Source organism: Suillus paluster, assembly GCF_016628075.1.
Source record: "Suillus paluster strain FC165 chromosome Unknown EDB91scaffold_30, whole genome shotgun sequence".
Taxonomy (NCBI): Eukaryota; Fungi; Basidiomycota; class Agaricomycetes; order Boletales; family Suillaceae; genus Suillus; species Suillus paluster.
In genome coordinates, this window is record NW_024537590.1 from 257,817 (window position 1) to 271,811 (window position 13,995).

The 13,995-nt window shown below is 48.8% G+C and overlaps 2 protein-coding genes across 2 annotated transcripts; one reads left to right on the forward strand and one right to left on the reverse strand.

Moving 5' to 3' along the window:
* Window positions 1-1,879: 1,879 nt before the first annotated feature.
* On the forward strand, window positions 1,880-5,995 carry EDB91DRAFT_1249063 (uncharacterized protein; the record flags this gene model as incomplete). The annotated part of the gene is made up of 10 exons (XM_041323018.1): window positions 1,880-2,635; window positions 2,848-3,033; window positions 3,092-3,199; window positions 3,249-3,404; window positions 3,469-3,603; window positions 3,662-3,828; window positions 3,888-4,078; window positions 4,145-4,279; window positions 4,334-5,505; window positions 5,561-5,995. 10 exons carry the CDS (start codon window positions 1,880-1,882, stop codon window positions 5,993-5,995), a joined length of 3,441 nt encoding a protein of 1,146 aa, XP_041176600.1.
* A 666-nt stretch (window positions 5,996-6,661) lies between these two features.
* On the reverse strand, window positions 6,662-7,222 carry EDB91DRAFT_1137165 (uncharacterized protein; the record flags this gene model as incomplete). The annotated part of the gene is made up of 3 exons (XM_041318854.1): window positions 6,662-6,690; window positions 6,749-6,800; window positions 6,852-7,222. The coding sequence occupies 2 exons, from the start codon at window positions 7,220-7,222 to the stop codon at window positions 6,749-6,751; spliced, it is 423 nt and encodes a 140-aa protein (XP_041176601.1). The 3' UTR covers window positions 6,662-6,690.
* Between the last annotated feature and the right edge of the window lie 6,773 nt (window positions 7,223-13,995).

Sequence of the window (13,995 nt, forward strand, 5' to 3'; positions counted from 1 at the left end):
TGTGTCTGATATCCCATTGCGCCTCGTTATCAATGTCAGCTGTAATCGGCAACACAACTTTATCATGACGGATTTCAATTTGAATGATGGCCGTCAAATATGGCTTAAGTACGGGTTATGATGACTATGCGATAGCATATGCATACATTGGCCATACGTACTACGCGGGTGTCCAACATAAGATCTACTCACTTGTCTCTCAATGGTCCAGGGATTGGGACTACTCGACCAATCCATGGTGGAAAGCGTTCCTGAACACCCACAATGACAGTCGGCCAAAAAATGAACGTAGGGCTCGTACAGCTTGGCTGCGGTTAAAGTTTAGTACTGGCGGCCGTATAGTGCCTTGGAAGGTGGAAAACCCTGTTGCAAAATTAGTGGCGGTTTGAAAAGCGAGAAGCGAGAGGTTCAGCTGCTATGCACACGTAGACCTTGGCAGTCGCCGCCGCCGTTTAAGTTTGACTCACTTTTTCGGTGGTGTAGATGACGTTAGTGAGGCTCGGAGCTAAGTCTAAGAGTGATACTCACTCTCCTCGAGAGATATCAATCATAAAGTGATTTGTCGAGTCTGAATCTTACATCTCGAAGATCATCAAGCCCCTTACTAGGCCTCACTACCCAAACACTCGTATACCCAGCCACTGAAACACTCGGAGCTGCAAGTCAGCGCGTCTCAAAACCAGAGCATCTTGTTCGAGTGGAACAAGTGATTCATCAGGAGCATGAAAATGACCGCATCATTCTCCGCCACTTTGGCCAGCCCAATACCCAGTCACTACGAGTCGACAGTCCCTCACTGGGTCCATAGACGTCATATATGTGGATGCGGGCGATGAGATGTTCTGGCGTGAGCCCGTCGTTCTACATTCGCGCAGCAATTGTTTCGTCTTCATCAGTATGCATCAATTATTATTCAAGATGGATATAGTACACGGTGTTCCCGATCAATTGACCGCAAGTTACTTCGCGAGATCGATCACCCAGCACCTGGTGCATGGTAATGGGGATCAGTAAAATGTTGTGAAACTTACTCGTGTTCCCCCGGCGGTCCAAGGATTAGGTCCATGTATCTCATCGTAGATAGTATTCCCGAACGTCCGCAATGACAATTGCTCGCATAGCTTCGGCTGCGGAGAGAGCTCGCCAAGGTGAGTAATTAGAGTGTGATGTCCGAATTGCCCCTCTACTTGTATGATTCAGGATGTCAATGATTTGGGAAGGGATAACAGGTGAAGACCGAAACTCATTCCGGGAGTGGTGAAGCTGAGGAGTGAATTGAACGACGAGCAGAGTGCTGGTAGAAAGGGAGCGATGCCGTCGAAAAAAATCGCCAAACAAAGTGTAGGATAAAGTAATCCTTGGAAGGTGGAAAGGGCTCCGTGCAGAACTAATAGTCATTTGGGAGGCGAGAAGGGAGGCCTGTCGAATGCAAAGTGCATTCGATGTATTGGGAATCGAAGGATGATCGAATTGGTCGTACCGTGAGCCACATGCATCCGAGAATGTTGACCATCCTGAACGACGCCATTCATGTAGCCCTGTAGGATAGATAGTGATCGTGACATTCGACCGACCCTACCAGAAAGACTCGAGGGATACCGTCTGGTCTGTATCCCAATTCCGAATGGAGGCGAGGTGACGCATGTGAAAGCCGTGGAGATACAAGTCAGAGCTATGTGCAGACGCGCAGAGAGGGTCATACTGTCGAGGAAAGGATAACAGAGCCCAATGGGGGTGCGGATGCGGACAGCCTCATGTCCTGGGCGTCTATGGAAACACAAGGCAGCTTAATGAAGCTAAAACGCACAATACACGCACCTCTGCAGCTTAGCCCACAATCCCTCGACCCCAGACCACTCTGACCGTGACCTCTAGTAAAATGGCGCAGCTCATTCCAAGCAACACACCTCTTCGGGAGTTTAAAGATCATAAGGGGACCATATGGGCAGTCGCAGTTTTCCTCGATAGACAACGAATGGTTACCGGCTCGTTGGACAAGACGGTTTGTCTGTGGAACTTGGAGACAGGTGTTGTGTTGAAGAAGATGGAGGGGCATGGCGATATGGTGATGTCATTGGCAGTGTCACAAGATGGGAAACTGGTAGCAAGTGGTGATTACAGCGGAGAGTTCATCATCTGGCACGGAGAAACTGGCGAACCTCTCACCCAGCCCATCAAAGCCCACTCTCATATGGGATTATTGAACTTTTCACCCGAAGGAGCAGTGCTTGCCACTTGTGGAGACAAAATGGTGAAACTGTGGAGTACGAAAACATGGGAGATCCAAGGAGATCCAATCATTTGTAGTGATTATGTCCACTGCTTCCGGTATTCGCCGTCTGGCGAACTTCTTGCCATTGCAACATTCAGCAACATCGAAATTCATAATCTAGGCACAAGGGAATGTGTCACAAAGCTCAAGCTCAAGGCTCACACACCTTATTGGCACAACTCACTCAGGTGGACGCCTGATGGCACACGCCTTCTCTTAGGGGACAGTGCCACCATACGGGAGTGGGATACATCAACCTGGAAGGAGGTCGGTGATGGCTGGATGGGCCATACTGACACAATCAATGCCATTGCCATCAACCCCGCTGGTACACTTGTCGCTTCCGCATCTGACGACAAGCATGTTCGTCTCTGGCGGCTCTCAGATCGACGAACTGTTACCATCTTCCAGCACTCATCCTTTCTGAAATGCATCACTTTCTCAACTGGACGGCAAGCACATCCTCAGCGGAGGTTATGATAACATGATCTCAGAGTGGGAAATACATGCCATTCATTTAAAGGCATGTTTCCGTCTTCGACTTTGGTGTTGCAATTTGAACATGCTTCATCCAGATCCTCCCTATCAATATGTCATCGTCAATCCGTGATGCATGCATTGCCGGGGACTTGTCTACCGCTGAAATGCTACTCACGCAAGAGATTGACACTGATGCCGACGACTACCACGCCTACGCCAATCGCTCAATTGCTATGGCGCGACAACATCAGTGCGACCACGCGCTTCAGGATGCAATCAAGGTGACATAGACCACCCATTACGAGCTCCCTACGAAACACTAACTGTATCGTAACATAGTCCATCAGCATTAAGCCTTCCTTGATGGGCTATATCTCTAAAGGTATTGCCCTCTCTGAACAAAGGGCAGTTCTACGACTCGATGCAAGCGTTCGACATGGCGTTCATGTTCGCAAATGAAGATTCAAAGATCATTCATTTCATTCTCTTGATTAAGGCACGTTACATGTTTATTACATACTCCCCACTTCATTTCAGTTTTCAGGCCATCGCTATTTTCGACACAGGACATCATGAAGAGGCATTTCTTCGCGTCCGAGAGCTAGCTTCCGCTTGTCCGAATAATGATACCCTTACATGTCGTGCCATAGAAGTGAGTATCATGTGCACCACAGGTTCGTGCATTGACACTGATCTTTTTCAATTTCGCATATCAGGCATATCTGTCTATTCAACTCGGAATCAGCGCCTCAGATGGCGCACGTTACGAAGGAGCTGCTGGCCACTTCGCTGCCGCTGTCAACTTCAGTGCTTTCTCAACCATCCCAACTATTTACGACGACTTGGTGGTGGTACGTCAATGTGATTCATCCAAACATGCTTCTCACGCGAACTCCGTGTTTTGTGCAGCTCTTTGGATGGGACCTCGAGTCAATGTGGCTGACTGCAAGCCAGAAACTCTGCCAGGCTTCGCTTTCAGCAGGTAAAGTCAAAGAAGCCCTCGAAGCACACCAATCCATGATGGACACCATTCATGAAACTACGAAGGCCGGCTGCCTTGACTGGTCCAACGGCAAGTCTTGAGGCTGCAATGTGATACTGTTATAAACTCACCCGTATTTCACACAGCGTTCAGCTCAGAATGCTATGTGCCATATCTTGCCGACGGTGATGCAGCCCTCGCTGCAGGCGATTACGACACGGCTATTGACTTATACTCTGTGGCAATCGACCTGAATTCTGCAAATGATGCCATCTTTGCAAACCGCAGCGAAGCAAAATTGGGGGAAAATGCTATGGGAGGATGCACTTCTCGATGCGCAAAAGGTGCGATGTACATTTAATACCATTTCGTGCCCAATGCTCATTCTGGCAATTCATAGGTCATTGAAGTCAATCCCTCGTCTCACGTTGGATACCAGCTGAAGCATGCAGCGCTTCGTGGCGCACAACGCTATGACGAAGCTATCGAGACCTTCAACATCATGTTGTCCAAGTTAGATGATGCTCCCGACGCGCAGATGCGAGGTAAGCCCCGGAACATTCGTGTGCCAGCCCAAAGACGCTTATCTCATTCTACAGAGCTGCGTGCGCAGTATGTCTCTCCATCCGAAGTAGACGACGCTATTCGAAATGCCATCTGGATCGAACTCGAAAATACCCCGCTTCGTCTACTTAACACCTCCACAGGTCTCTTGTGCGATCGAACGGCACAGATAAACGCCTTCAAAATGAGCGCAGAATACAAGGAGCTGTTGTCGTTCACAACGAAGCATTCAGACCTCCGAATGAACCGCATCAACGAAGTGGTGGCAAAGTACTTCCGGTGTGTTCTGCTATCACACAGGTGGGAAGAGACGGAGTTGCTGCTGCACAACATCCAAGACAAAGTTGTGTACGAGTTGAATCCTGTTGGCGGCATCGTGAAATTGCAGTCATTCTGCAGAACAGCTCGTGATGCGGGGTACTTCTGGGCATGGATGGATACATGCTGCATCGACAAGAATAACAATACAGAGGTCCAAGAATCGATCAATTCCATGTTCATCTGGTATCGCCACTCAGCGCTTACCATCGTCTACCTGAGCGATGTTCCTCCTTTATCCATGTCTGGCGCATTGGCAAGGAGCGCTTGGAACAAGCGAGGATGGACCTTTCAAGAATTTGTCGCTCCTCAAGTTGTCCTCTTTTACACCAAGGATTGGACATTGTATCTTGACGACCACTCTCCCAACCACAAAGAATCTACTGCAATCATGGAGGAGTTGGAGGGTGCGACGGGTATGGATCGACAGGCCCTCGTTGCCTTCCGTCCAGGGATGAGCGGCGTCCGAGAGAAACTTCGACGGGCATCGTCACGCCGCACCACATTGCAAGAAGACATCGCCTACTCATTGTTCGGCATCTTCGGTGTCCAGCTACCTGTCATTTATGGCGAGAAGAAACAAAACGCACTCGGGCGGCTCTTGCAGGACATAGTAGCTCGGTCGGGCGACATTACGGCCCTCGATTGGGTCGGAAAATCCTCCGAGTTCAATAGTTGTCTTCCAGCCGACATTACTTCATATGCGGCTCTGCCATGCGCCCTGCCATCTTTGTCTGAAGATGAGATTCAGACAATGGTCTCTTCGCTGCGAGATACCGTGGCTGCAGGGTTGGCTTCGAAGCTTTATACCAAGCTTCAGAACATGAGCGCTCCTCGCTTCGCGAACTGCAGACTACATCTGCCTTGCATTGTATTCCGTGTCACGGAAGTCAGACGGAGGTATGATTCAGCACAGGAGACTGATTCCACGTATGGTGTCAAAGGCAGACGGGCTTCGTGACCTGCTGATCACCACCGACGACAAAATTATCCAGTTCTCGCGGGGAAAGCCCACTCAACAAACATTCTTCCTTGTCCGTCCATGGGATCGTCGTCTCCTCGAGCTGCCTGACTTCGAAGAGCAGCCTACCATTGCAGATGATGTGGAGAGCTTGGGAGAGTGGCTCGAGCCCGAGTCTCCGTTGGACGACTCTCCTGGCAGTTCCCCTGTAGAACAAGAGCTGGTTGATTCGGAATCGAGCGAGCGAGCATCACGATTGATAGTTCGCCTTGGCCAACCTTTCGGGGCATTTTTGCTAGCGCAGCTGCGCATCGGAGAATACAAAAGGATTGCACCGGATCATAATATCATTGCTCAAGTCAAAGACGTAGCTTCTGTTCGCAGCATGATGAACGTCAGAACCCTAGAAATATTGTAAATGCATTTTGTTTTCCAAGATCTCTCAGCAGGCGTCATTTGGTATCTTGCCGATGCGCACACGGATACTGTATAGTTTACTTCAAACCAGACGTCGGAGAGCAACTACATATTCCTCACGCACTAGTACTCTTTCCTACACCTTTCACCTTCAAGTTTCCCCACAACACTGCAATTACTCGACACGATCCTCACTATCACTAATTCATGTCTCCTCTTCATGATGGCATGCACACCAATAGCCATGTCCGTGACCTCCCAGATGACTTAAATGGCGATGTTTAAAATTCGTATCTTCCTTGGTGTTTCAGGCAAACGGACGTGCGCGGTTGAACATGGCTATTCGCGCACGATTCTGAGACCTCGACCCGCGACACTAGCAAGATTTGTACCAGTTGATTAGTCTCCCCTAGCCAGACCAATCGAAGTAAGACAATCGTTCTTTCGTATTCTAGTTGATAGCATCCTGAGCGTGATCCCAGACATATCTTGTGCCAGGAGAAGCAAGGAGGAAGTTGGTCGGTTTCCTGACCGACAGGAAGTCGTTGCTGCATAGTTATCCGACTCTTCAACTGGCAGACAGACATAACAAATTCCACTGCTACGCCGACAATATTTCCATTATTTCACCGGTGGGTTTGTGCGCAGGTAATTTCATGCTGTGGCACTGTTCGAGAAATGTTGAAGTATTGAGCTCTACAAGCAAGGTATCTGTCGGCACCCTAATACCACGATAGTAGGACGCTGTTTACAATTACATTTGGCTCAACGCCAGCTTGACCCTTGCGAGCATCACCTGGCCCCGCCTTGACAAAGGTAAGCAAGCAGGTTGCAATGAATGTAAGCTGGAAATATACTTTTCAATACGGATACTTTCGATTTGAATGAAACCTGTTGGCTCAAAACCGCCGAGCTGGTCCATGGAGGATTGGTGCTCGTCATCCAGACCCTGGCAAGCGAATGAAGAACAAAGGAGGCAGTGGATCAAATTCGTTACCTCATCAGGGGACCGGCCGATAACAACAACATTACCCTTGCAGAGCTTCAAATGCACTGTTCCATTGACGGTGCGCTGGCTCGCGGGAATGTCACTAGTGACGAACTCGCGCTCAGGGGTGAGAGGAGCTTGGTTAGCGATGACAATAATTACGGGGAGACCAGCCTTGAACTCTATCGAGAACTGCTCAGGCTCTGCTAGTGCATCATAGAGAGCGGTGAGCTTCCACATGTCATCGGGAGGTGTTGTGTTCTCGTCGGTTGACCATGGTTATGTGACAGTTTGTTGCACCTTTGCTTCTCCGCTGCATATGCAGGTAGTGCTTGAAACTCTAGACATTAGGGATTGGCGAGAAAGTGTGTAAGTTCAGCAAACTGGATCACCAGGAAGCTTCCAAGGGAACATGACCTTGATATCGGGCTCGGAACAAACTCGAAGTTTGTATTTGCCTCAGATGGTCAGATGATCACTTACGCTACACAGTAAAGTCCACATGAATGTGCCTCGCCAAGCTAAGCATTGCAGACTACAAACATGAAGGGAACCCGTCAATGTTCAAGTTTGAGTCACTGTTGGTAGATGACGTTAGCGAGGCTCAGAGCTGAGTCAAAGAGTGCTCTCCTCGAGAAATATTGATATTAAAGTGATCTGTTCAGTATGGGTCTTCTCTTAAAGATCATTGAGCCCCTTACTAGACCTCATTACCTAAGTACTCGTATACCCAGCCACTGAAATACTCGGGGCTGTGAGCCGGCGCATCTCAGAACCCGAAGATCATCTTTGATGTAGTGATGAACAAGTGATTCGTGAGGAGCGTGTACAGCACCAGACATTTTCCACCGTTTTCGCCATAATACCCAAGTGACCACGAGTATGATAGTCCGCTCACTTGGCCAAGACGTCATGGATGTGGATGTGAGGGATAAGATTCTCTGGCGCGGACCCCATGGTTCTATATCTGCGATGTAGAAATTTCAACTTTGTCCTCATCCGCATGTATCAATTGACATTCATGACGGACATAGTATACAGGGTTCGAGAACAATCATGCATCATTGGCTGCAAGTTACTTCGCGAGATCGATCACGCAGCACCTGGTACATGGTAACGGGGGCCAGAGCATTAAGTAGAATGTTGTGATACTCACTTGTGCTCCCGGCGTTCCAAGGATTGGGTTCATCTATTTCATCGTAGATAGCGTTCCCGAACACCCGCAGTGATAATTGGTTAGTGGTTGAACGCAGAGCTCGCCAAGGTTAGTAGAATGTTTCAACCGAATTGCACCTCTATTTGTACGATCCAGGATGTCAATGATCTGGGAAGGGATGACTGAAACTCATTCCGGGAGTGGTGGAGCTGAGGAATGAATTGAACGACGAGCAGGGTGCTAGAAGAAAGGTAGTGATGCTGTCGAAAAAATCGCCACACAAAGTGTAGGATAAAGTACGCCTTGGAAGGTGGAAAGGGCTCCGTGAAGAACTAATAGTCATTTGAGAGGCGAGAACGGATGCCTGTCGAATGCAAAGTGCATTCGATGTATTGGGAATCGAAGGGATGATCGAATTGTTCGTACCGCGAGCTACATGCATTCGAGAATGTTGACCCTCCCGACAGGTTTCATGATCATGTGCTGGTGCATCAGCTCGGCATGTAGAAACACGACACCACTCATGTATTCCTGAAGGATAGATAGTGATCGTGATATTCGACCGGCCCTACCAGAAAGACTCGAGGGGTACTGTCTGGTCTGTATCCCAATTCCGAGTGGAGGCGAGATGACGCATGTTGAAAGCTGTGGAGATACAAGTTGGAGCCATGCGCAGATGCACAGAGAGGGTCATACTGTCGAGGAAAGGATAACAGAACCCAATGGAGGGGTGGATGCGGACAGCCTCATGTCCTGGGCATCTATGGAAACACAAGGCAGGTTAATGAAGCAAACAACGTAAAATGCACAATACACGCACCTCTGCAGCTTAGCCCACAAACCCTCGACCCAAAATCACCCCGACCGTGACCTCTAGTAAAATGGCGCAGCCCATTACAAGCAACACACCTCTTCGAGAGTTTAAAGATCATGAGAGCACCGTAATGGCAGTCGCAGTTTTCCCCGATAGACGACGAATGGTTACCGGCTCGAAAGATAAGACGGTTCGTCTGTGGGACTTGGAGACAGGTGTTGTGTTGAAGAAGATGGAGGGACATCGCAATACGGTGATGGCATTGACGGTATCACAAGATGCGCAACTAGTAGCAAGCGGTGATGACAACGGAGAGTTCATCGCCTGGCACGGAGAAACTGGCAAACCTCTCACCCAGCCCATCAAAGCCCATTCTCGGATCTTGTCATTGGACTTTTCTCCCGAAGGAACAGTGCTTGCCACTGGTGGACTCGACACAACGGTGAAACTGTGGAGTACGAAAACATGGCAGCTAGAAGGAGATCCAATCAATTGTAGTGATACCATCCGCTGCATTCGGTATTCGCCGTCTGGCAAACTTCTTGCCATTGCAACAGCCAGCAACATCGAAATTTATAATGCAGGCACGAGAAAATGCTTCGCAAATTTCACACTCAAGGCTCGCATAGTATATTGGAACAACTCACTCAGGTGGACGCCTGATGGCACACGCCTTCTCTCAGGGGACAGTGCCACCATACGGGAGTGGGACACATCAACCTGGAAGGAGGTCGGTGATGGCTGGATGGGCCATACTGGTAGAATCAATGCTATTGCCATCAACCCTACTGGTACACTGGTAGCTTCCGCATCTGCGGACAACCATGTCCGTCTCTGGCAGCTCTCAGATCGACAAACTGTCGCCATCTTCCAGCACTCATCCTCGCCGAAATGCGTCACTTTCTCACCGGACGGCAAGCACATCCTCAGCGGAGGTGGTGATAATATGATCTCAGAGTGGGAAATACCCAAGATCATTCATTTCAAGGCATGTTTCTGTCTTTGACTCTGATGTTGCAATTTGAACATGCTTCATGCAGATCCTCGCTATCAATATGTCATCGTCAATCCGCGATGCATGCATTGCCGGGGACTTGTCTACCGCTGAAATGCTACTCACGCAAGAGATTGATAGCGATGCCGACGACTACCACGCCTACGCATATCACTCAATTGTTATGACGCGACAACATCAATGCGACCACGCGCTTCAGGATGCAATGAAGGTGACATAGACCACCCATTACGAGCTCCCCACGAAACACTAACTGTCATCTGACATAGTCCATCCGCATTAAGCCTTCCTTGATGGGCTATATCTCTAAAGGTATTGCCCTCTGTGAAAAAGGGCAGTTCCGCGACTCGATGCAAGCGTTTGACATGGCGTTCATGTTCGCGAATGAAGATTCAAAGATCATTCATTTCATTCTCTTGATTAAGGCACGTTACGTGTTTCTTACATACTCCCCACTTCATTTCAGTTTTCAGGCCATCGCTATGTTCAATGCAGGAGAACATGACGAAGCAATTCTCCGCGTTCGAGAGCTAGCTTCCGTTTGTCCGAATAATGATACTGTGTGTCGCGTCATAGAAGCGAGTATCATGTACACCCCAGGTTGGTGCATTGACACTGATCTCTTTGAACTTTGCATATCAGGCATATCTGTCTATTCAACTTGGAATCAATGCCTCAGATGGCGCACGTCACGAAGAAGCTGCTGGCCACTTTGCTGCCACTGTCAACTCCAGTGCTTTCTCAACCTTTGAAACTATATACATTGATTTAGTGGTGGTACGTTGACATGATTCATGCGAATGTTCTCACGCAAACTCCGTGTTTTGTGCAGCTCTTTGGATGGGACCTCGAGTCCATGTGGCTGACTGCAAGCCAGAAACTCTGCCAGGCTTTGCTTTCAGCAGGTAAAGTTGACGAAGCCCTTGAATCACACCAATCCATGATGGACACCATTGATGAAATTACAAAGGTCGACTGCCTTGAATGGTCCAATGGTAGGTCTTCATTACTCCGTGCTATGATCCTTACCCACATCCACTCAGCTTTCCAGCAAGAATGCAGCGCGCTCGCTGAGGCCAATGACCGTGTTCTTCGCGTACGCACTCTCTTCCTCATCCCATTTGCTACTGACCGTTTTCCAGATGGAGATCCCTGGGCAAGATCAAGAAGGCTACGACATGGAACCTGATTTCTTCCAGGGAATGGACGTGCATGCAACAGTGCATCCATTTTTCTCACTCATGCATCATTTGTTACAGTATACTCAAACTTCACGACCACAACCTCAGCAACGCTCTGGGCGCATCAAGAGACTCAGTCGCGCTTTCACGCGGACCCCTCGTCCAGCTCCTCCACCAGTGCCGCCCACTACGCAAACCTCTGCCACCTCTGCCAGCACCTTCAGATCCCATCTAAGATATCTACTAACCTGGCGGACCAATCATGCAGCACCACACGTTGTCGACGTTCCCTACGCGCAGGGTCAAGAGGTGCCCCCCCCCCCCCTCAACGTTTATCACTGCGTCTTTAATGTCTCATGCATAAATTTACAGCGCAATGCTGCAGCAGGTGCTCCTAGCCACCTCCTCGACGATGACCTGGAACGTGATGAAGATCCTTTACCAGACCCCAATTCACAACAACAAGCCGCAGCAGTGCATATCAATGCTGGAGACCATGGAGGCGGCCGGTCGTGTTTCTGTTGCTAGAATGGTTTCGTGGACGTCCCTGGGGTATTTCAGTTCTGCTATTGCCTCCATTATGATATCTACTTGGACTTGAAGCTGTATTGTATCGGGAAGGTTATGATTACATCTTTTGGATTATTTATCGACATTTTCCATGGGTAATACTTAATGAACCTTGCGTCCTCCATGTGTAAAGCTTGGCATAGCAAATGATACCATTTTACGTCCTTTAAACACTGCGGGAGTCTCTCGAACGAGTCTGCACGATCGAAGAATATCTACGTGTTGATACATAGACTCCTATACTCCCTGCCAGCTGACGCATGATCATAGACTTTAACGCACAAACGAGCTCGGTTGGCCTTAACATGCCTTCAGTGGTCGGAGATTTGAGTACTGGAATACCAACAAGTATTCTAATACACTGCGATCTTCATGGACGGATCCTCACACCCACCCTTCCTCGAGCATCAAGCCAACCATTGGCTGGTGCAGCATCCCGCGACCCACATATTGACAGAAAGCTCGGATTTTTTTAAACTTGAGGACTACTTCTGGCTTTGTGGGATGTCGTGTTTTCATTATCTATATCAATAATCGGAGCTGGGCTCGACTGTTATTAACCCTTCATTTACTGTGTATCGCACGTTACTCATTATAGAAGCCCTCTATGCGATGCGTACACTAGTACTACAGCGGCTGTCACGTCCGATGTACTTTCGGGCTCTTTCGACTCGATAAAACAAGGAGACCCTAGACTGTCCTGACATCCCGGCCCGAGAACCATTAGCATTCCGAAAATTTACATGTGGGGCTAGATCGCGTCATCATAAACTTCTGTACAAGGCTGAGCTCGGCGATCAGTTGTCGATCTCGCGGTGTCCGTTACCCCCGGATACATGATACGACTTGTAAGTTCTCTCATGATCCCAGATCCGCGGGTTGGAATGGTACCTATGTTATCATCTTTCCCCAAGGTTTCTCCGCCAAATGCAAAAGAACATCGGGAGTAGGTCGATTTTGAGGTCTACTGGCACTGAAATTGTCATTTATGTACTTCAAAGTTCTCGCCGCCACAAAGTTCTGCCTAGAACATAATTTTAGGGAGATAAAAGCAAGCCGTCTTCCTGCTGTTCTCTCCCCTCGGATCTATCATTCGAGGCCTCATATCACTTCGCGCAAGTAATGCGTCTCCCCTTCGTCCTCGCCGTCGTTGCGGCTTTTACGGCATCCATGTCTGTTAGTGCTTACAGTGATGCATGTCCCAAATTTTGCGACTCTGGAAATTGCTGCTTTGGCTATACATGCGAGTTGATGTTCGACCCCAGTACTGTAAATCTCAGTAGTTGGCATCCAAGATTTAATCCCATGACTCACCGAGCTGGTAGGAGGAAATTGCAAGCGTTTGTACGTCCACGGAAGGAGCCAAGCCTGAGTGGCACGTCGCGACAGTGAGTAATGTTTCTGCTATCGCGTTGGTGCACAGTGTGGTTGATGGCACGATATGCAAGTAGTTCGTTGCTGGGTTGATCAATATGCTTGCTTCTGAATAAATCGTGCAAGGGAGACCTTGAAATAGAGAACTGCAGTACTTACAACAACTGTCACGTACTTTTTGTTATAAGGATGAAACAACAGGTTGATGTATCGCTGAAAGGATTGCTGTTGAATGAATTGAACTGTTTGCGTTGTTCACCGTCTATTACTCGTCGAATTGAAAAAGGCAAGATCAATACGTGCATCTAATAGTACAAGAATGTCGTGACTCGTGAGAGCAAGTCAATTTTGAGGAGTGTTGGCAATCTGCTGGGATTGTGAATATTATCTGCTTGAATAAAATTTTAGGAGAATTGGTTCTGCCTACATTCTCGCCCCGAAGTTCTGCCAGAACAGTATTTCCAGGACGTAGAAGCAAGTCGACTTCCTACCGCGGCCCCCTGTTTTCGGGACGGTTTGTATGACGGGAACAGCCCAATCGCTGAGGGGCTCATGGACTAACGAGTCCCACGATCAGTTTTCAGCGTGCTACTCGATTTGCCAGCGCGTCTCTAATCACAAAGGCAATCTCGGCCAATCCTGAGCCTGGTTTACCTGCTGCTCTTGCAAATCTGGATCTGAGTCGACGTAGAATTGTGCCCGCTGGACTGGGCAGCAAGTTATCCTACGGCAACGGTCAGCAGCATCAATTCCCATCAATCAGTATCAAGACGATGGCATGTGCTAGTGCTTGCTTGTGCATTTGTTGGCCAGACGCTCACTTTATGGAACAAGCAAGACCGCCCGCAACCTCGACCTCAACTGTGTGATTGATGGGACCAATTGGTCGCTTGGCTCAACGAG